The sequence below is a fragment of the Peromyscus eremicus genome, chromosome 4 (assembly GCF_949786415.1).
Source record: "Peromyscus eremicus chromosome 4, PerEre_H2_v1, whole genome shotgun sequence".
In the NCBI taxonomy this organism is placed as follows: domain Eukaryota; kingdom Metazoa; phylum Chordata; class Mammalia; order Rodentia; family Cricetidae; genus Peromyscus; species Peromyscus eremicus.
Genome location: NC_081419.1, coordinates 66756471 through 66780478, shown reverse-complemented (window position 1 = coordinate 66780478; position 24008 = coordinate 66756471). Strand labels below are relative to the sequence as shown.

The following is a 24008-nucleotide window of genomic DNA, read 5'->3' as shown; positions in this document are numbered from 1 at the left end:
AAAAGCGGGCAGATGTCTGTGAGTTCAACACTAGCCTCATCTACAGAGTGAGTCTCAGTCCAACCAGGGCTAAAAAGTAGACTCCAAACTCCATCCCCCTCGTGCGTATATGTGTGTGTACACATACATGCACACGACAAAAGAAAAATCCTGGGAATAAGAAGCAGAAATAGGCCGGGCGGTGGTGGCGCACGCCTTTAATCCCAGCACTCGGGAGGCAGAGCCAGGCGGATCTTTGTGAGTTCGAGGCCAGCCTGGACTACCAAGTGAGTCCCAGGAAAGGTGCAAAGCTACACAGAGAAACCCTGTCTCGAAAAAACAAAAACAAAAACAAAAACAAAAAAAAAAAAAAAAAAAGAAGCAGAAATAAATTGGGGTAAGGAGAGAACATGAAACCAGGGGGATTCTATATAAAGTTGGTCCCATATTCATTTTGGGGTCATGATCCCATCACATCCCTAGGATGTGAAGTTTAAGGAACTCCAAGGAGGTGAGAAAGAAAAACTGAGTCATGAGTTCTAATGCAGACAATTTGGAAAATTGCTTTTCTGTAAGGAAGCCATCAGAAAGAGATGTCTAATAGACAGATTTAGAATCAAGTTATGGAGCTTGGGGCATCTAAAAAATGTAGAGTCCTGAGGTGGGGGGGGGGGGGATTAAAGACCTGAGCAACAGAGAAGCCAGGAAAGGAGATTAATCAATTAGAGAGCTAGAGGCTTAGACCTAACTAACCCTTGGAGAATAGTGTATCTTGAAGCATAAGCAAATGAAAAGAATAGCTAGTAGAAGGCTTCACCACAACCAAGAACCCAGGACATGAGCAGAAGAACAGGAAAAGGTATCTGGGTTCCCTGGAGCTTTTAGGGACCTTTCAGGTGGCAAGCACACACCTATTTCAAGAATTCTCTATCCTGGGGCTGGGAAAGTGGGTCAGAGGTAAAGTGCTCATCTAGTATGTACAAGGTTCTGGGTTTTATTTCTAACATCTCCCGCATGCATACACACACACACCCTGCATCATAAGCTCTATTCTGTGGTGGTGTATCATTCATATGGAAGTAGATCTAAGAATATGGAAATATAAGCTACTCATTGATATGGGGTCTAGTACCTGCCCCCCCCAATAAAAAAAGTCCAAGTGTGACATCAGTTATCTTCAGCAAGCAAGTCATGGCCTCTCTCAACTGAGTTCCTCATCTGTAGAATAGGGGCAACAGCCAAAGCACTTAGCTTTACAAAGCTTTGGGGGGGGTGGGTCACAAAAATAGATGCAAATGACTTTGGATTTTAAAAAAAATAACAATCTACTCTGATTAATTCAAAATACCTACATTAAATCCATTTGTTTCAAACTTCAATGTACATTAAAAACTACACATTATACTTAAAACAGTGTTGGACCTTACTTTAACATAAAAATTAATCTGGACCTTAAATTCCAGGTGATGTTCATGCAATGGTTCTGTCACAGAATTTGTAGAATGGTGGACTAGTTCAACCTCTTAAAAGGTAAGAAACTGGGCTGAGGTTGGTAGCTCAGGTGGTAGAGTGCTTGGAAACCCTGGTCTGATCCCAGGGTTGTATAAACTGGAAGTAGAAGCATATGACGACCATCACAAAGCACAGGAGGTGGAGGCAGGAGGACCAGAAGTTCGTCAGCCTTGCCTCCATAGAAACTTAAGAGGCCAGCCTGAGATACATGAAACCTTTCATACATACGAAGAAAAAGAAAAGGAAAGGAAAAAAGGAAGGAGGCTGCATGGATGGAGTGTAGCTCAGAACATTTGTTTGCTCAGCAAGCTAAGTTCTAGCACAAAAAGAAAAGGCCAAAGAACAGGGGGAAGGGAGCTGAGGAAAACACTGGAATGTTCAACAGGCAGTAGCAAAGCACAAAAAGAAACTTCTAGAATGCAAAGATAATTTGAGCCACAGACTCCAATTTTAGCTAGTATATATTCTGAGATATGAGCATACTTGGTGTGCTGAATCTTGATAGTTAATGCTTACTGCAATTTGCCCTTTTAACTACTTCTAAAATAACATTTTGACAGTAAAGAACTGTCATTAAAAAAATCTAAATTACTATTTGGAGGACTATAGAGAAGGCATATACTCCATTTCAAAAGAGCAATATGGCTAACTTCGAGACTCAAAACGACCTCACAAAATATCTATTACTCACAACTGTCTCAGGGGTGTAATCTGAACAGGGAGACCTAACTTCAAAGATTCACACTACTATCCTTCACCTAGTGAACGTTCTCCTACTAACATTCTTTCTTGGCTTTCAATAAAGGTGCATTTACTTGATGTTCCAAGGTTACTCTGAACTTGGTTAAAGGGATGAAACCAGGGACACTGGTTAAGGTAAATGAAATAACAGAGTTCAGATTTTGATGGAAATCGAGTTAGAAATGGGATCCTTCTCTACAAAGTCCAGAACTCATGTTTCCTATTTATTGCCCCAACTCAGGGCCAGGTTAACATATTGGCTAGCTAACAAGGTCTTCAATTTCTGCACCCACAATTTATTTGAGCAAACTGCCAATCAAAATTGATTCATTTTTGTTTTACTGGTTTTTTTTTTTTAAATGAAGATAACCTAGTATTACTGAAATCACATGTTGAACTGTATTTTTAATTAGCAAGGAGGTAGGGGGAGAAAATTAAGGTTCAGAATTATACTTCATAGGTTAATACATCATATAACACTATACATACAATACTAAATAATACCATACATTAACTCCCAGTTTTCTCTGTGACAGGAGCTTCGCAGTATGAGAGTTAAAAATTAGCAAGGCATGGTGGTACATGTATAAAAACCTAGCACCTCAGCAGCTATGGTAGAGAATCATGAGGCCAATCTGAGCTATATAGGGAGACCCTGTCTCAAAAAAAAAAAAAAAAAAAAAAAAAAAAAAAAAAAAAAAGCAGGGGCTGAGGATGATAGAGTGTTTGCCTAATATATAAAACCTGGGTTCTATGCCCAGCAAAACTGAGCTTCCTGGCTCATGCCTGCAATCTCAGCCCCCAGGAAGAGTAAGCTGGAGGATCAGGAATTCAAGGTCATCTTCGGCTACATAGGGAGTTCCAGACCAGCCCAGGTTACATGAAACCCTGTCTCAAAAAAATAAGTAAGTAAATAAATAAATAAAAACAATGAATAACAAAATACTCAATTCCCAAAGGATTATTTAACATTGCATACCCAACCCAAAGCAATAAAGCCACAGTTTAAAAAACACCTTGGAATCTGTTACATGAGTAAAGACTACAGTTTGAAGAGATTAGAGCCAGCACACTTGAATTGATGTTGCTAGCCATATATCAAGTGTACCTTCATGCAAAGAATTTAGTTACATCCTGGAGGCAATTAGCAGTTATGAGAATTAGACTAAATAATTAAGAGAATTAAATGCGGGCATTCTAATTTTTTCTTCTCTCTTTTAAGGGACCGGTTTCACCAAATAATAATAATAATAATAAAACAGCCCAGTTCCCTCTGCTTATGATAAAAATTAGACAACAAAAATACTTACACAGGACTGGAATTCAAAGAGCAATGATCCACCATCATTTCTGGAAGGAAATCCAACTTAAACGCAGCCATCACCTCACTCTCCCCTTCAGAAGCCAATGATAATAACTTGCTGCACTTGTCTGATCCACAAATACACACAGCTTTAGCTTCCTGGGCCCCACAAAAAACACAAAGTGGAAATGGAGCTCAGGGAAACCAGCAGTAAGTGCCACAGAAAGAGGCAGGTCTGGGGAAGGGGCAGGGAAAGGGAGTATTGGACTAAAATGGGGATGCGACCATGTGAAGGGAGGCTCAGCCCAGCACACAATGAAAGTGCTGATGCACCAGGCTTGTTTTGTGTGATTTTCCCTGGCGAAGCAGTACTAAGTGCACTGTCAGATAAATAGTGTGTCAGATTCATGAAGATAGTGTAGCCAACAAAGCAGAAGAAACACAAACTTGTTTCACATCCTCCAAAGTCCTCCCTGTAAATCACTATTTACATCCCAGAAAGCTAAAGTTACCCGAAGGAAAAAGCAAACAGGCAAAACAAAATAACAGCAACAACAAAAAAGTAACCAACCAAGAAAAAAAATCCACCTCACTTTATGTGGTCCAAAAACGCTTTGTAAAAGAACTGGTTGTTGGCCTTGGTTTTAAACTTAGTTTCCACGTGTGGAAGATAGCAACGAGCACAGTCCTTGAGTCCCAATTAACCCCAGAACAGTCACAAAAGGACAGGAAGGCCAAGAAGCAGGCCAGGGCAAGCTGTTGTCAAACTGGCCACCTAAACCTGGTTGTTCAATGACTTCTGAGGGACTGGTCCCGTTCTCTTTAATAGTATTGACAAGCTTTTAAAAACTCTGGCTCAGTATCACTCATTAGGTAGGCACAGGCAAAATTTCTTTACTAATTCTGAATCTTATAATTCTGAATCTTAACTTGCCAGAAATGAAAAGGAATAGTAATTGTCTGCCTCCTTCTTAATACAATACTAGGAAATAACCTCCCCCCAACCCCCCCCCCCAGTTTCCTGCTGGCCTTTCTTTCTTCTTTCTGTAGACAGGGTCTCATATATAGCTCTGGGGTGTCCTGGAACTCAGTGAACTAACTCACTGAGACTGAGCTAGCCTCAAACTCAGAGATCCACCTGTCTCTTGCATGCACCACCACTCCCAGCATCTGTTGGCCTTTCGTTTATTCGTTCATTCATTCATTCATTTATTTTTCAGGGCAGGGTTTCTCTGTGTAACAGTCCTGGCACTCTATAGACCAGGCTAGTCTTGAACTCATAGAGATTCACTGCTTCTGCCTACTGAGTGCTGGGATTAAAGGCGTGTGCCACCGCCACCTGGCTCATCTGTTGGCCTCTCTAATGAAAAAAAAAAAAAAAAAAAAAAAAAAAGCCACTAGTGCTAATAATAAAAAGAACTCTGTCTAATAGGGACACAAATTCGAAACAGAGGGGAAGGAAGACAGCAATATAGGATTACTACTCTCTTCATTCTCTTCTTACCTTCCTTAAGGTCTAGGGGTATAACAGTCCAGTGGAACGCTTACCTAACATGTGTAACAACAGAGGTTCAATCCCTAGTACCAAGAGGTGAAAGAAAACACTGTTGCAAAAAACCAAGACTGGTGAATGCAGACATAAAAATTCCATTGTGAAAGTGCTGTTGAAATGGATATACTTAGCAATAAAGGCAGATGTGTGCTCCCTTCTCAATTTAGCTCCACATCCCTCTAAACAACAAATGGTGGCATTTAAATATTTAGGCAATGATTCTAAAACTTAGCTCTGAAGTCCTCAAAATTCACAGACTTCCTTTCCATTTTTATCATTAGGGTTGTCTTATTGCAAAGATTTCACTTCATCTGAGCTCAGCTCACAACGCAGGAAACTTTGGAAAATGTTTTATTCAGCTTATAAAAGAAGTAAAATGAAGTGGGGCTGGTACTACAGGCTTGTAATCCTAGCACTTGGAAGATAAAGGCAGGATGATCAGTTCAAGGTGAGACTCAGCTACATAGGAATTTCAAGGACAGCAGGGAATACAAAAGACCATCTCAAACAAACAAGAGAAAACAAATTCCTAAACCATAAAAGGAAGGACAGCATGTGACAAGGTGACTTCAAACTTCTAGTCTGTAACAATGGCTAACGTCTATCTTCACCAGACCCAAGAGAGCAGAAGCTAGGTTTCCCCTCCAAAGTCTATACATAGCCACTCCACTTCTAAGTAAACGTCTACGGAGAAGAGACTACAAACAATCCACAGGCCAGTTCACCAGTCAGATTGCAGGCTACCCCTAGCTGGGACTGCTTAAGTTACTGGCAGGATTGTTGTCCAAGTTCTTATAATTGCTGGAGCTGATAACATTCCTCATCCTAAAGAAAGTTATGTGACCCAAGAAATAACTTTCTAAGTCAAAGATCAAATTAGACTTCTTAGTTTAAGAATTCATTTAAAGAGGAATCAAATTATAAGGGACCCACTGGCTGTGGCTATATTTCTATAATTCATTAAAGACATACAAATTTTAATTATGTCTTTACATGTTAAAATCATACTACCTATTAAAGGGGGGAGTACTTAAACATGGGAGATATAACTGAATCACTAGGCACTGCCCAATGTATGAAAGGATATATACTCCTTACAATACTTTCATTAAACCATGGGCCAAGAAACACTGATTTCCCCCCCCCTCAAAGATAGAACTTTTACTCAAAAAAATTCTGAGAGCCCATTTAATAGAAGCTTTTAAAAGAAAATAGGGGAGGTCCTACAAGTTCTGTGCTTATTACTCTGATATTAAAATCCATTTTATAAGGCTAGAGAGATGGCTCAGTGGTAAAGAGCACTGACTGCTCTTCCAGAGGACCAGAATTATATTCCCAGCACCCATGTCTGTGACTCCAGTTCCAGGGATACGACACCTTCACACAGACATACATGCAGGCAAAACCACCAATGCATATAAAAATAAATCATTAAAATCCATTTTATGATTTATAAAGCACTATTGCTTCAAAATCCTCTAATATGGAAATGTTACTCCATGGAGAAGAGTATCTCTTTAGGCAAATCCCAAGAGTTATCTCAGTATAATTCAATGCAATGAACTTGTGGGAAAGAAAGCAGAGAAATAGTTTATAATTCATTCAGTTTTTTAAAAGGATTATAACACTAAGTGATTAACAGAAATCACATGAATATAAAAATACAGAAATTAAGAACTAAAAATCTGCTGGGTGGCAGTGGTGCATGCCTTTAATCCCAGCACTCAGGAGGCAGATAAATCTGTGAGTTCGAGGCCAGCCTGGTCTACAGCTCAAGATTCAGGACAGGCACCAAAACTACACGGAGAAAGCCTGTCTCAAAAAACAAAAAAACAAAAAAACAAAAAACCGAAAACAAACAACAACAACATCAAAAACAAAACAAAACTAGAAATCTGTTGTTCATAGAAATGTACTAATTGGAGATAAGGAGGCGGCAGAAGGGGTTTCACGTGGGGTTTGCTGTTAACTTTTCCTCTGACTATCTGCATCCTGTCCTTTCACTCTGGATATCTCTGGATATCTTATTCCCTCTTCTTTCTCTGTTTATATGTCTGTTTTGTCTTAAATATTTTCCACCTGGTTTTTTTGTTTGTTTTTGTCTTGTTCTTTGAGAAAGATTTCTCTTTGTAGCCCTGGCTGTGCTTAAAGCCACCATGCCTAACTTTCTTTTCTCTCTCTCTCTCTCTCTCTCTCTCTCTCTCTCTCTCTCTCTCTCTCTCTCTCTCTCAAGGTAACAATCCAGCTAGGTGGTGGTAGTAGCACAAGTCTTTAATCCCAACAGAGGTAGAGGGATCTCTCTGAGTTACAGGCCAGCCTGATCTATAGAGTGAGGAATTCTAGGACAGTCAGGGCTACACAGAAAAAACTCTGTCTTGAACCAACCTCCCCCACCCCACCCCCCAAAAAAGAAATAAAACAACATCAGTAAGCAAGAACAATACAGATAAGGAAAACAGACTCTACAAAATAGCACACTCTGCATTTAGAATATACAAATGAATAAATTTAGCATAAAATATAAAACTGGATTAGTAGAGAAAATTATAGCAAAAAAAGGGCAAGTCCAAATAGCCACCATTTATTTATTTATTTATTTATTTGTTTGTTTGTTTGTTTGTTTATTTATTATATTTTGTGTGTGTTTCCCTGCATGTATTGTGTGTCACATGCGTGCCTGGCCTCCATGAACGTCAGAAGATGTTGGATCTTTGGAACTAGAGTTTACGGATGGTTGTGAACCACCACCACCATGTAGGTGCTGGGTATTGAACCTGGGTCCTCTGCAAGAGCAACAAAGTACTCTTAACTGCTGACCCATCTCTCCAACTCCCCCAAATACCCATCTTGACTGATATAAATAGGGAGTACAATGATAGGTAAACATATTTTTATGTTTGCCCCAATAATCTGTCTTTGAAAGAGCAGTAACATGAAGTTTGGTTATGTAAGAACAGAAGAGATTATGGACTGCCACCGAATTCTTAAAAAAAACCAACAACAACAACAACAACAACGAAAACACAAAAACCAAAAAATTTATATCACTAAAAATCAAAAATTATGCAAGGAAAGCTAAAAGCGAAAATATTTAGAACTACTTAGAAAACAGCCAGAGGCTCAGACTACTCAGTGGCTTGTGTAGGCCAGCCTCTTCCCTGCCTGCTGATCACTAGATGACAGAGGGATACAGAGAAGCAGCACTGGATTTCACTTCAAAGTAAGCAGCCAGAAGAGCCTAAACTTTTAACTTAGAACATTCAAACCACAAAGACTTTCCATTTCAAAAATGGAGTACTTCTGGGGCTGCAAAGAGGGCTTAGCAGCTTACTAAGGAGTACTTGCTGCTCCTCCAGAAGACTGCTGATTGGTTCCCAGCACCCCTGCCAGGCACTTCTCAACTGCCTGCAACTCCAGATCCGAGGGTGCAATGCCCACACACCATCTTTCTTTCTCTCTTTTTTTTTTTTTTGAGAACTTTTAATATAATTAGTGACTCCTATACTAGACTTCCCAACCCAGTATCTTGCATATTTAAAAATGCTGAGCTGAGTTGGCATCCTACTTTATTATTATTATTTTGCAAAATTGTGAAAGAATGACTTTAGACCAACAGTCTTTATGAGTTTGCGACGGAAGTCAGACAATTCTAAAGGGGAGTGTGTGAAGTGAAAAAGAAATACATTTTAGGGTTGGGGATTTAGCTTAGTGGTAGAGTGCTTGCCTAGCAAGCGCTAGGCCCTAGGTTCAGTCCTCAGCTCTGGGGGGGTGGGGGTGGGGGGAGATACATTTTTAAAATTGCCTCAAATCTAAAATAATCATGAAGAAAGCAATGTTCGATGTGTAAGCTAGTCTGCATGTAAACTTTCTATATATAATATACTAAGAAAATATGACAAGGCAGAAGGAAGAGTAACGAGAATTTATTTTGAAAACGATAAAGTTTTGTTTCTTTCCTGTTTTTAATCATTCTTCTCCTCTTCCTTCTTGCTCAGTGCCAAGTACAAAGACTAGCATAGCAGAAAGACCCTGTTCTGAGATTACTCTCACTCAAAGCAAAAATCAAAGAACCTCTCTTGAAGTTTCTTTCTTTCTTTCCTTCTTCCTTCCTTCGTTCTTTCATTCATTCATTCATTCATTCATTCATATATATATTTTTTTTTCGAGACAGGGTTTCTCCGTGTAGCCCTGGCTGCCCTGAAACTCACAAGAGACTCGCCTGAGTGCTGGGATCAAAAGAGTGCACCACCATGCCTGGCTCAAAACTCATTTTAAAACATCAACTATAAGTTGGAGAATTAAAGTACTAAATGGCAGGAAAGATATTTGCCCCCAAATCTCATAGCAAATAACAAGACTTAGAGGTTGAATTTCAGTACATTTAGGTAATCAAAGCAGTCACCAGAATTATCACTTTTGTTGTTTTCTTTTTGTGCTTGAGACAGGGTCTCCTGAATCCAACTGGCCTCAAAACAATGTATCTGAGAATGACCTTGAGCTTCTGACCTTCCTGCCTTCACCTCCCCAGTAATGGGATTACAAGTATGCATAACCACATCTAGTTAATAAGTATCCAGATAGAAACCAAAGCTTCACATATTCTAGGTAAGCCCTCTATCAACTACATGAACTACATCTCCAGCTAACCCACCTGCTATGGGACAGGAGGCCACAGAAAAGCTAAAGGATATAATTCTCTGCAATTAAGTAACATGTTATTAATGTAGAGAGGATACTATTATTTCCCCCAAAGCAATTTTCCTGAATAGGTAGGTGTTAGGCATAAACTTTTCAAAGGCAACCAAGTTCCTGACTTTGTAAATCCATCTTGGTGGCCCTAAGGTGGTGGTGAACCACTAAAACCAAAATAATCAGAAGATGAGGAAGTAATTGAAGGTAAAAGCAAAGAAAAGAACCACAAAACCAATCTGCCTTATTTTTAAACATTATTGAATAATCTTACAAGTAGAGATTGATTCTGTAACTGCCCCAATTCCTACAAACTTCCATTTATAACTCCTTCCAGCTGTACTTTCATCTAGCTATAGTCAGGGTACTGCTCAAAGTCATCAAGGACAATTTCTACCTGAAAAGTGTAAGAATTTTGAAAGATCGCCGGGCAGTGGTGGCTCACGCCTTTAATCCCAGCACTCAGGAGGCAGAGCCAGGCGGATCTATGTGAGTTCGAGGCCGGCCAGGAAAGGTGCAAAGGTACACAGAGAAACCCTGTCTCGAAAAACTAAAAAAGAATTTTGAAAGCTCAAGCTAGACCTAGAACTATGAGACCTACCTTCTCTGAAAACAGACTGTTTTGTTATGCTTTATTTTATGTGATTTGAGTGCTTTTATGTGTGTATGTACTTCATGAGGAAGCCTGGTGCAACTGGTTACAGACGGTTGGGAGCCACCATGTGGACACTTCCAACTGAATCTGGATCCTCTGCAAGAGTAACAAGCCCTCTTAACTGGGCCATTTCTCCAGCTCCACAAAGACTCCTCCTAACTAGCATAAAACATATGCAAGTTTTTTGTTTTTTACTTTTTTTCAGTGATTGGAACTGAACCCAGGCATCATGCATGCTAAGTAAGCACTCCACTAAGTGTCTCTTTAAACAAAAAACGGTTTTTGTTTTTTTTTAAATATAGGGTTTCAATACATTATTCAGGCTGCAATCAATCCTCCTGCCTCAGCCTCATAAATAGCTAGGATTAACAGTGTGCTGGTCGGGCGGCAGTGGTGCACACCTTTAATTCCAGCACTAGGGAGACAGAGCCAGGTGGATCTCTGTGAGTTCGAGGCCTGCCTGGTCTACAGAGCAAGATCCAGGATAGGTACCAAAACTACATAGAGAACCCTGTCTCGAAAAACCAAACCAAACCAAAACAAAACAAAACAGTGTGCTGTAAGTATCATATCGACTTAATTAGTTTCCAGTATTGGCAATAAAGTAATGATTATAGTATTCAATAATCATACTAATTAATTAATATCCCAATAATTATAAAAGCAGAACTCATACTAAAAGCAGTAACAAAAACTTGTAAAGCCAAGTATAATGGAGCACAACTTTAATCCCAGGAGGCAGAGGCAGGCAGATCTGTGAGTTTGAGGCTAGCCTTAGCTACAGAGTGAGTTCCAAGACAGCCAAGAGTTATGTAGAAAGACCCTGTCTGAAACAGAAGAAAACAGAATAACAAAAAAAAAAAAAAAAAAAAAAACTTGTAAAAACCATTTACTTGAACCTGCCTATAACTATCGAAAGCTATGGAGAAAAGCAAGAACCTGGTTGCTCACATCTTCAATCCTAGCACTTGGTAGATTGACTTAAATTCAAGGCCAGCCTGAGCTACAAAGTGAGAAAGACTCAACATTAAAAGGGGGTCTGGGGACTTAGTTCAGAGGTAGAACAAAGGTTCAGCATATGCAAAGCCTGCATTCAATTTCTAGCACCAAAGAGAAAAAGTTACTTACTAACAACAAGAAAGGAGCTTCCATTTACTAAATTCACAACACTTCATTCAATCTTACACAGTATCATCATTTAGGGTAGAACTTCTCTAGGAATTCAGGTGCTATGGAAGATAATCTGCACCTGTTTTGTTTTGAAATGCAACCACAATGCAGGAGGTCCCAACTTTTATTGAGATGATGAGTCTGGAGAGGACTCAGGAGTAGCAGCTACCCTGAAGAGTAGAGACTAGGTTATATTTCCATTGCTAATTATGTTTCATGGGATGTAAAAAACAAAGTAAAGGCCAAGAGTCATAGTTCCCCAAACTGAGTGAAACCATTTTAGAACACTGCTAACTATGTAACTTAACTCTTTTTCAAGACTATCTCATACTGTATTCTCGATTGGCCTTGAACTCGCTATGCAGCCCAGGATAACCTCCAAATCTTGCCTCAGTTTCCCAATTGCTGCAATCACAGGCATCATGCTTAGCTCATATGTGACTAGTTTTTTACAGTATCACTTCTTCCACATCATGATAGGTATGAGACTTATCAGACGTAGTGCTAGTCAGGATGCAAGGCCTAGTTCAATCCCCAATACCACTTCCTCAACTGATACTAAGACAAAGACTTTTGGGAGCGGGAGAGGGGGAGATACAGTCTCACTTCATAGCCTACACACCCTCAGACTTATTATCCTCCTGTTTCTTTCTTTCTTTTCCTTTTTTTTTTTTTTCTCTTTTTTTGGTTTTTCGAGACAGGGCTTCTCTGTGTAGCTTTGGTGCCTTTCCTGGAACTCACTCCGTAGTCCAGGCTGGCCTCAAACTCACAGAGATCCGCCTAGCTCTGCCTCCTGAGTGCTGGGATTAAAAGCGTGTGCCACCACCACCTGGCCCTCCTGTTTTTTCCAAGGGGTTGAGAATACAAGCAATCACCACTATGCTTGGCTCCAAAGTTTTCTTCAAGTGAAAACTAAAGCACCCCTGCTGTGGAATAATCCTCTTGTACACTGGCAAGATTTGTCATTCCAACTGGTTTAATAAAACTTGGGCTGGCCAGGAGCCAAGCAGGAAGTATAGGCGGGGCGACCAAACTAAGAATGCTGGGAAGAAGAAGGGCTGAGTTGGGAGTTGCCAGCCAGAGGAAAAGGAAACAAGATGAGAATGCTGTACTGAGAAAAGGTCCCAAGCCACATGGCTAAACACAGATAAAAATTATGGGTTAATTTAAAGTAAACCTGAGCTACTGGCCGAGCATGTATAATTAATAAGCCTCTGTGTGGCAATTTGGGAAGCAGCTGCTGGGTATTTGGGAATTGCTGGAGGGACAGAAACTCTGCCTTCACACCCACAAAAAGAATGAACACTGTCTTCTACAGTGAGCCCTTACATGGAAGGTAAGGACAGTATCTAGTGTAATACACTCTATGGCATTGTGTTGAAAAGCTTTGTCTTCCCAATTTTGCTCCTACCATCTTTAAAGCAGGAAAATAGCCAAGTACAGTGGTACAGACTTGTAAAGTACAGTCAAGAGGATCAGGAGTTCAAGGCCAGCCTGAACTACATGAGCCTTTGTTACAAAACAAAACAGGACACAAAGGAAGGTTTCAAAGGATAAAGAGCAAGGAAGCTGTGAATAACAAACATTACCTACTTGCTTTTAAAAAAAATTGGCAGGGCGGTGGTGGCATAGCACACACACACCAGAGCCAAGACTGGAAAATAACTGAGGACAACTATCCCCACAGAGAGTTGTGTGCTGACAAGCCTGGAGTTTGAAAGACCTTGCCTCAACAAGATGTATAGTGAAAACTGACCCTCAAAAGTTGTCCTCTGACTTCTCCACTATACAACTCCATTTGGCATTGAGGGACATTAAAGGAAACAAATGTTCTCTTTCTATGCCTCTTCCTGTTCCCATCTCAGCACCACTTTCAGTATTGGGCAAAACAAAATGTTGGATGCAGCACCTTGTACAGTGGCTAAGCTGAGGTCCATCTCTTCCTGGGCAGAATGGAGGCTCCTGAATTATGATTTTTCTATCATTCTAGTTTGAATTCAGTGTTCCAAAGGATGGAAGAAGTGTAGGCTCTAGAAGGGATTCTGAAGACAAAGCACTTAATCTAACAAAGGACTCTAACATTTGACTTTTCCACAATACTCTGTATTATTCGCTCAAATTTGGCATGTTGTAAGGCTACCAAGTCCTCTTTAATTTCACTGTCCTGCCAGAAGGCCAAATCTAGTGAGTCACTACTGCTCTTCTCTCCAATGCATTTTGATTTCCACCCACTTGTGAAACTCATCAGGACTACACCATATGTTAGCATCATGTAGGCAGAATAATTTTTTTTCAAAAGTCACAGTTGCTTTTAAAATTACCTTATAATCCTAATTATTATGACAATAATTCACAACCTTCTAGAAATGGCTTTATAATTATTTGAGTATGGTCAGAGAATTTATTCTTTTGCATGCATGTATGCATGCATTCATTCATTCATTATTTGGCAGGATATTGCTATGCAGTTAAGGCTAGACTTGAAAATGAGATTCTCCTGCCTCAGCCTTCCAAAAAGCTTGAATTACATATATGCTGCTGGGCTGTGCTGGCTTCAAATGCAGTTCTTCAGTGTTTTTCACCCCACGTTTCAGTTAAGTAAACTAGAATGAGTAAATCCAGTGACACCCAGTCACCTGGAGCTGAGCTTTTTTATAGCCCTGTGCTATAGCAGAGGAGATAAAGTGCAGTTTAATGGCTGCAAGTTTGCTATATAGACTATGCTGGCCTTGAATCTGTGTCAATCCGACCTCTGCCTCCCACGTGCAGATTACATGTGGGAACCACCATGTATACCACTGCTTTCACTTCTCTTTTTGGTGGGGGTTATTTATTTTGTTTTAGTTTTTTGAGACACAATTTCTCTGTGTAGCCTTGGCTGTTCTGGAATTTCCTCTGTAGACCAGGTTGGCCTTGAACTCAGAGATCAGCTTGCCTCTGCCTCCCAGTGCTGGGATTAAAGGTGTGTGCCACCAGACCTGCTTTAAACCTGACTTGTTTTTTTACTTTCTTAAAGTCATTAGTAAACTTTAGATACAACTACTACCTGGAATTTACAGGTAATTCTAATGATAAGCTGACCTCACACACATATAAGGTGCTTAAGAGACAAGGTCTGAACAGGACCTGGACACTAAAACATTTTTCAAATTGCTGAGGATCATAAATGGGTAAAATTAACAGAGAGATAATTCATAGACACAGGAACCATAAATTCCTCAGAAGTTTAAGAGTAGGGCAAGTGAGCTGGGTAAGCCATTGAAGGCAATACGTTGTGTCAATCAACCTGCAAGATCTGAGACCACAATTGCCTCCGGACCTCCACATGCAGGCTGTTGGCAAAGGCTTGTCCTCGTGAAAATGAATGATAAAGTTTCAGAGTAGCTATTCCTACCTCTTCCAGGGAATTTAGCACTTCCCTGATGACCAGATCGGATAACTACACTCATTTCAAGGAAGTTTCCTGGACTGGAGAGATGGCTCAGTGGTTAAGAGTACTGGCTATTTTAGAAGATCCAGGTTAAACTGTCAGCACCCACAATGTCAGCTCGCAACTGTCTGTACATACACAGCCATAAAAATAAATATAAATAACTACAAGTTTTAAAAAGGAAGTTTTCTTTTTTTTTTGTTTTGTTTCGAGACAGGGTTTCTCTGTGTAGTTTTTTCCTGGAACTCACTCTGTAGCCCAGGCTGGCCTTGAACTCACAGAGATCCTCCTGAGCTCTGCCTCCCAGTGCTGGGATTAAAGGCGTGTGCCACCACCACACCGGTGCTTAAAAAGGAAGTTTTTTTATACTGTCCAAATAGTTCAGGTCCTATGGTTCAGTCTAGTAACCACTTACAGGGTAATAGTTTGATGACTACCACATTAAAATCTCCTTCTCTCCTAATAATTAAAAAAAAAAAAAACTTTTACAATTGTTTATTTAGTGTGTGTGCTCCCAAGACCAAACTCAGGTTGTCAGAATTAGCAGTTAGCAATCTTACCCACTGAGTCATCTTGCTAGCCTACCTACTAATAAAATCCTTAATGAATACTATCATCTGTAAACTACAAAAAGGAATTTTTAAAGTATCTGACTGATACTGAAAACTGTGCATGATTTTTCAATCCACAGGTTCTTGTTCTTGAAAAATATTATGCAAATACACTTGTACCTGATATACACAAAGTATGGACAAGGGCATTCAAAAGAACACTGTCAACAACAAAACCTAAAAAACCACTACCAATTTAAGTCTGATAAAATAAACCATAGTATAACCAGAAAACAGAACTTTGTAAACTATTAAAAAAAAGTGATCAGGATCTATTTATATAATAAAATAAGAATCACACATGGCTTGAATGGAAACAAATTTACAGAAAAATATAATCTAGCTGTAGAAGTAGACTACCAGTTGAACTGTTTACATGTGGATATACAGCCTATTCAATAGACTTTTTTTTCCTCTTACAGACAAGATCTCACTAGGTAATCCTGGGATAGCCTAGACTCACTGTATAGCCCTGCCTGGCCTGGATCTTGCAGAGATCTGCTTGTCTCTGCCTCCCAACCGCTGAGATTAAAGGCATATGCTCCCAAGCCTGACAGACAGAAAATGTTTTAAAAGTCCCATGAAGCACCGGGCTTGGCAAGATGGCATGTTCAGCACTGCCACCAAGCCTAATGACCTGAGTTTGACCCTGACAGACATGGAGAAAATCAGTACTTCCAAACTGCCCTCTGGCTTCCATATAGCACTGTTAGCATGCACTTGTGTGCTCACACATAGACACACACAATTAATGCTTAAAAACAAAGCTATAGCCATGATGGTACACACCTTTAATCCCAGCACTCAGGAGGCAGAGGCAGGCTGATCTCTCAAGGACAGCTAAGGCTACACAAGGCTACAGCCTGTCTCAAACAAACAAAAACCTAAGAGGACAACATAAACATCCCAACATATATAGTGCTCCGAACATTTTGGTTTTGCACTTTTTTTTTCTTGCTTTGCCTGAAACTCTTTTGCACAAAGAGCCACTGTCCCAATAAATCAGCAATACATCACATGTGAATTGGACAACTACATCACACTGATTGAAACTATTGTAGCAACTCACCTGACACTCAGGCAACTTGAACTACGAAGCCTTATTATTATGCCTTGCCTACTTTAAAAGTCTGAAGCTATTTCCAATCACTCAGCTGTGTATCTGTGTACATTTTCTTCAATCTTTCTTGCTAAAGCAGAGTGCAGTATTAGATGAATTCCAGTAAGGAAGGCAATGGACTGGGTAAGATAGTATGTTAAAAAAAAAAAAAAAAAAGTTGTATAAATACATCTTTTGGCCTACTCAAAAAGAAATCAAAGCAGTTTTAAGTTTAAATACAAAAAGCCTTCAGTACAGAAATCTTGACAGCTCTAGAGAATAGAAGAGGAAGTTTCTCACACTACACCTTGCCTTTGTCTTCCCAATCTCAGAAGGAGGTTTAGACCCAATTGTAGGCTTTGTCATGCAAGTCCCAGCTTCTTCCTTCCCGTACCCTAAATCTAGCCAACATAACACTGTCTTCTCACTGTCCTCATTCACTTTTTAGACAGGCATACACAAAGCAGACAACACACACCAGCTCTTGCACAGCACCTAGCACCGAACTTCTACCACCTCCAAAGCTTTGACCAAGCAAGTAGCCAAGAAACCTACCTGCCTGTACTATCTACCCCCACCTCCCTCCCAAACATGGGCACTCAAGCAGGATGCTCCCATATGGTCTTATCTAGGGGTGGTTGCCCTGTTTTGCTGAGAAGCAGGAAACTTCATTGTCTTTCTGTTTTGGCACATCTCAATAAAATACAAACGAACCCCCTTTCCCTGCCTTACCTCCACCACTTGTGGTTCATACCTGTAACCCTCAGCTTCCAATAGGCTGAGGTAGGAAGATTATGAGTTTAACAACCAGTCTGGGGGCCGGGCAGCACTTGGGAGGCAGAGCTAGGCGGATCTCTGTGAGTTCGAGGCCAGCCTAGTCTACAGAGTGAGATCCAGGACAGGCACCAAAACTGCACAGAGAAACCCTGTCTCGAAAAAAAAAAAAACCCACCCCCTCAAAAAACAATCAGTCTAGGTAGGCTAGTATAGTGAGTTCCAAGACATGCTAGGCTATAAAGAAAGACCCTGTCTGAAACAACAGCAACAAAAAGGGGAAAAAATGGTAACTCTGCTTTCATTATCCAGTGAGTGGGGCACTTTGGTTGGTTGGTTGGTTAGTTAGTTGGTTGGGGGTTTTTTGTTTGTTTTTCGAGACAGGGTTTCTCTGTGTAGCTTTGGAGGCTGTCCTGGATCGCTCTGTAGCTCTGGCAAGTGAAGCATTTCTAATCTAAGGACAAACCATCTAAGAACACAATCCAAGTATCTCTCTCTACATTATTTTTTGAAAAGTGAGTTCAATTATGTTTTCATCACTTTCCAATTGTGTTCCTAAAAGAACTTCTCACATTTAAATACTCACAGGATTTACAACACCTCCTTCAAATCACAACTTAAAATATCTTGACTGTTTCACAAAATTAAAGTTGTCAGTGATTTGATTTCATTTTCACAAAAATAAGTTCTTTAGAAAACAGGAGCTCTGTCAATGAAAAAAAGAACCCAGGGCTGGAAAGATGGCCAAGTTTAAGAGTCCTTGCTGCATTTCTAAAGGATTTGAGTTTGGTTCCAGCACTCAAATCTTAGATGGTTCATAATGGCCTGTAACTTAGGTCTAGAGACTCTGATGCCCTCTTCTGGCCTCCACAGGCACACATACATGTGGCATATATTCACAGAGACAGACGGGGTGGGGGGTGGGAATCCACTTTTTTATAACTAAGGAAAGTGCACGTAAAGAAAAGGGTCCATTCTCTGCCTTCATGAACATTGTTAATAAACTATGACTTGCATTAGAAACACACACACACACACACACACACACACACACACACACACGACACACATTCAAGGGGAAGGCAATCATTACTTTGGAATACAAAAAACTTTTGCAGGGCAATAGTAGCTCACGCCTTTAATCCTAACAAAAGTAGGGGATCTCTGTGAGTTTATGGCCAACCTGGTCTACAGAGAGTTCCAGGACTACCAGGGCTACACCAAGAAACCCTGTCTCGAAAAACCAAGGGGATGTGAATATTGGGCTGGCGAGATGGCACAACAGTTGAGAGCACTGGCTGCTCTTCCAGGGGACCCAGGTTCAATTTCCAGCACTAACATAACAGCTCACATCTGTCTATAACTCTAGTTCAGGGGACCTGACACCCTACAGAGACACACACGGCAGGCAAAACATCAATGCATATAATAAATTTTTAAAAATCCCCACAAAAATGGATTCTGTTGTGTGTTTATCTAAGACTAGGTCATGCTACACTGTCCAGACTGGCCTGAACTTGATACTTACTCTTGGCTGGCCTCCTAACTCAGGATCTTCCTTCCTCAGCCTCTCAAGTGGTAAAACTGGTGAAATTAGGTTTTTTTGTTGTTTGTCTCCTGAGACGAGGTTTCTCTGTGTAGTTTTGGTGCCTGTCCTGGAATTCACTCTGTAGACCAGGCTGGCCTTGAATTTACAGAATTTACAGAGATCTGCCTGCCTCTGCCTCTGCCTCCTGAGTGCTGGGATTAAAGGCCTGCACCACTACCTTCTGGCTTAAAATGACTGATTCTTATTCACCTGTCTAAATTCATTCTTTGTGGTAACTGTTTATCATGTCCTGGATATAATTCTATTTTTGTTATCCTTCATGGCAATTTCATAGTCAAACCACAAATTCTCTTAGTGTCACTCCTTGTGAACAGATCTCCTTGTTATCCTGACAAAATTCATAGTTTTAGATGAGGCAAAAATTGCTAGTCCTTTCATTCCATGACCTTTCATGAAGGCATCTCCAAGAGATGTATACAGTGCAGGGGGGAATACAGCTCAGTTAGCGGAGTGCTTAACCAGCATGCAGGAAGTCCTGCGTCCAATCCCTCATACCCCATAAACTCAACATGGTGGTACACACTTATAACCCCATCACGAGAGAGACAGAATTAGAGGCAAGATCAAGTGTTGAAGGCCATCTGTGATTAGTGAATTAATGAAGCTATGATGTCTCAATGAAAAATTAAAAAATAAATGAATAAAGGTGTAGGTGTGTGTAGTAGAGTGTAGCTCAATGGCAAAGTGCTTGTCTAGGATGCATGTGACTCTAAATTCAATCTCCAGTACAAAAAACCAAAAAAACAAAAAAACACTATACTTACTACAAACCTCGGGTGTATCCTACATCAACTCTATAGTGTCATAACAAGGCTCTTTATTTTTCAGTTTTGGTGCTAACCAGGTGACTTTGTGAACACTGATTGATTTTTCTTTTTAAAAATGTTTATTATGCCAAGCGGTGGTGGCGCACGCCTTTAATCCCAGCACTTGGGAAAGCCAGGTGGATCTCTGTGAGTTCAAGGCCAGCCTGGTCTACAGAGCAATCTAAGACAGCCTCCAAAGCTACACAGAGAAACCTTGTCTCGAAAAACCAAAAAGTTTATTACTGAAAGGAGAAGCTACATGCCATGCATGTGTGCGGAAGTAGATGACAACTTTGGAGTTGGTTCTCTCTTTCTACCTTTACATGGGCTCCAGGAGGGATTAAACTTACTCACCAGGCTTTTGTGGCAAGCGGTCTTTACCCGCCAGCCTTCTTTTTGAAACATACTCACATATCCCAGCTGGCCTTTAACTCTCTCTATATCGTACAATGACCATGTACTTCTTACTCTTCTATCCCTACCTCCTGAGTGCTAGAAGTGCTGGCATATGATATCATTGTAAGCTTACAGGGTGCTAAGCAACCTCAGGGTTTTCTGAATGTTATCGAAGCATCCTACCAACTGGGCTACATCCCCACATCCCCAGTAGTAAAATTGTTATACATCTTTTTGTTGTTGTTGTTTTTGTTTTTTGAGATAGCGTTTCACTGTGTAGCCCTGACTATACTGGAACTCACTCTGTAGACCAGGCTGGCCTTGAACTCAGAGGTCCTCCATCTTTGCCTCCCAAGTGCTGGAATTAAAGGCATGCGCCACTATGGCCCAGCTTGCTAACCATCTTTATGTATTTTCTCATGTGAAAAATGGTTACAGCCGGGGGTTGTGGTGCACACCTTTAACCCTAGCACTCAGGAGGCAGAGGCAGGTGGATCTCTGTGAGTTCCAAACCAAGCTGGTCTACAGAGCGAGTTCCAAGACAGTCAAGGCTACACAGAGAGACCCTGTCTCGAAACAAGCAAGCCAACAACAGCAGCAACAATAACAACAAAAAAGCAAAGAAAGAAAAAAAATGGCTATAAACAGTATCTACTGTACAGGATGTTAAGATATGAATGTACAGCCGGGTGGTGGTTGCACATGACTTTAATCCCAGCACTCGGGAGACAGAGGCAGGTGGATCTCTGTGAGTTTGAGGCCAGTCTGGCCTACAGAGTGAGATCTAGGACAGGCTCCTAAGCTACAAACAGAAACCCTGTCTCGAAAAAACAAAAACAAACAAATAAAAAAAAAAGATTTGAAAGTACAACATGTAGAACACAGAAAATACTCAAATAGACATTTGCTACTGTTATTCTAGATGATAAATTTGGTGTCTGTGGAAGGTTAAGTCTCAGAAAGCTTTAATCTTGAGCAAGATGGTTTTATCTCTTCAAAATTATTACCTGATTAGAAAGAAAAAGGATACATATAAGAAGTAAAAGTACTTTTATTTGTAAAAGGCTATGATCCTATATTTAAAAGACCCTAAAGACTCGACTTGAAAACTCTTGGAACTGGGTTCAATTCCCTGCACCCACATGGTGGCTCATAACTATCTATGTAATTCTAGTTCCACAGGGTTAAATACCTTCTTTTGGACTCTCTAGGCATTGTATACATGCAATGGTACAGGCATACACGCAGGCAAGACATCCAAACATATAAAATTAAAAATGAAAGGTCAGGTTCATGTGTTAAGAAATGGGAGACCTGAGATTCAGTGGAAGGAGGGAGGGGAAAACAGGTAAGAAGGCAATGCTTGGCTAATAGATCAGCCCCCAACTGGGCCTGTTAGCATCCAACAGGTATACAGCGTTTCTCATTATTCAATATTCATTATTCAAATAAGTGCATTGCTTAAAAAAATTTTTTTTTTAGCTGGGGGTGGTGGCATGTGCTTTAACCCCAGCAGACACAGATCTCAGTTTGAGTCCACCCTGGTCTACAGAGTTCCAGGACAGCCAGGACTCCACAAAGAAACTGCCTTGAACCACCCACCCCCCCCAAAAAATGGGTGAATAATATAAAATTTATTTATTTCATGAGTGTTTTGTCTCCAAGTAAATATGTGCACGATGTGTTTGCCCAGTGCTCATGTGAGTCAGAAAAGGGCATTAGATCCTCTAGAATTGGAGTTACAGGTGGTTGTGAGCTGCCATGTGGGTGCTGAAAATTGAACCTCTGGGAAAGCAGCTGGTTCTCTTAATCACTGAGCCACCTCACCAACCCAATTTCTCTTCTTCCTTGAAATTTATTTTTCCCCTTCATCATATCAAAGTAAGTTTGTGGAAGTTTTCAAAGTGGATACACATAAATAAGGCCAGGAACTGAGCATGGTGGCACATGTGTTTAATCCCAGCACTTGGGAGGCAGAGGCAGGAAGATCTCTAAGTTCAAGTCCAGCCTGGTCTACAGAGTAAGTTCCAGAATAGCCAGGTTTACAGAGAAACCTTGTTTCGAAAAACCAAAATAATAATAATAATAATAATAATAATAATAATAATAATAATGGGGGGCAGGAAAATTATAAAATTATTTTTTAAAAGACCAAAAACAAAGAGAAAACTGTAACATAAATGTGCTACCGTGGTATGAGTTGCTGAAGCTGAGCTGTAAAAACCAAGAGAAGTGAGTTGGAGGCCAGCCTGGTCTACATAGCAAGTTCCAGGACAGCCAGGGCTACATGAGACCCTGTCTCAAACAACAACACAAGAGCTATCACTGATTTTAATCTTTAACATAAGCCCCTACATAATAGTTCATGGTATCAATGAGAAAACAGTAGAACAGAAAAATTCAATGGCCACTCAAACTTACCAAGGGGAAGATTAAACCAACATATTGTTATAGTCAATATTTTAGGGTGTCATGAAGTATACAAAACCCATGAGAGAGTCCCCACCAGACTTAGTCTGAAAAGACAGAATACATATCACTGAACAGCACCTAAATCAACCCAGCTGCAGACAGAAGTCACCTGAGTAAAGTTGTTTTTCCAGCATTTAAAGTCTTCTCATCTCCAAATGAGCCATAGCTATAAACATGTCCAGCAACTGTCTCGCCCCCCTCAGCTGACAAGTCCTATTCCCAGCTCTACAGACTGGGACTCACAGGGATGAGGGGAGGGAAGAAGTCAAAGGAACCAGCAAAACAAAGAACTTCACTCTAGATGAGGTTGATTAAGACTGAAGTTACCTAATTCACTCCAATTAAATTAATTAATTAATTAAAATAATCTCAGAACAAGCCAACAAAATCTTTTAAAATAGTATCAACATTACTACTTGGAAAATTACCTGAAAGCTATCGATCACGTCCCCTGTACTCCCTAAATAGGTATGATATCACAGGCATTACAAGGCCTGTTAGGCAAAACTTTGCAAAGCACTGTGAATCCACGCAACATAGGTAGCTACAAAAACAAAAATAACCAGGCATTCTCCACAGCTCTTCTCAGCAAAAGGCCAAGTAACAATCCTACTGTATCCATTCCCAAAGAGATGAACACAAAATCTTTAGAGAGTTGGTTTCTCAGCTTTTTATACTCAAAATTTATGTCAGAAATTATGTTCAGTCCCACCTTGAAGAACTGATCTTTGTGATCTGTTAAAAACAAACAACAAAGCACTTCTTCAGTGAGCCATGTTTCTAAGGTAGTTCAGAGACTTCCTGACACTAAATTAACCAGCCTGGCATCTGCTCCTCAAGAAATCTTTCCTCCACCCAGTCCCAAATTTCTCATTTTCTACAATTTGTAACTGACACACCTAAACAAATCAAACCAAAAAAAAAAGACAAACAAGTCACCTCTTTTACTTGAAAACCTTAGTCCTCCACAAAAATGTACACAGACAGACAGATGGACGAACGTTAAGAACACAAACTTCAAGCCCTGGCTGAATCCTGAGCAGGTCTGAGGCAATGTGGGTGCCCAGGATAAGTGCACCGCCTAGCTAGTGGGCTGCTCCTGCTGTTGCTGTACAAATATAGAAAGCTGCTAAGTGGAGCAGCAGCTTCCGGAGAGCAGCCTCTGCTCTGCACTCTGAGAGGGAGGAGCAGGGAACTGAGCAGCTTTACC

The 24008-nt window shown here is 40.4% G+C and overlaps 1 protein-coding gene across 8 annotated transcripts in view; it reads right to left on the bottom strand.

Annotated features, from left to right (window-relative positions):
- Positions 1 to 24008, bottom strand: part of Celf1 (CUGBP Elav-like family member 1) — a 78828-nt gene that overhangs the window by 31717 nt on the left and 23103 nt on the right. For 5 of the 8 annotated variants that reach the window (XM_059260872.1, XM_059260873.1, XM_059260874.1 and 2 more), the window contains exons 1-2: positions 23738 to 23859; positions 3543 to 3694 (exon numbers count right to left, since the gene is read on the bottom strand). The exons of 1 other annotated variant lie outside the window; for it this stretch is intronic. In XM_059260872.1, the coding sequence (XP_059116855.1) occupies positions 3543 to 3613 (71 nt within the window). In that variant the 5' untranslated portion in view covers positions 3614 to 3694; positions 23738 to 23859. Of the gene's footprint in view, positions 1 to 3542; positions 3695 to 23737; positions 23860 to 24008 lie in introns of those variants that run through there. 2 more of the 8 variants (XM_059260878.1, XM_059260879.1) reach the window with 1 other exon arrangement.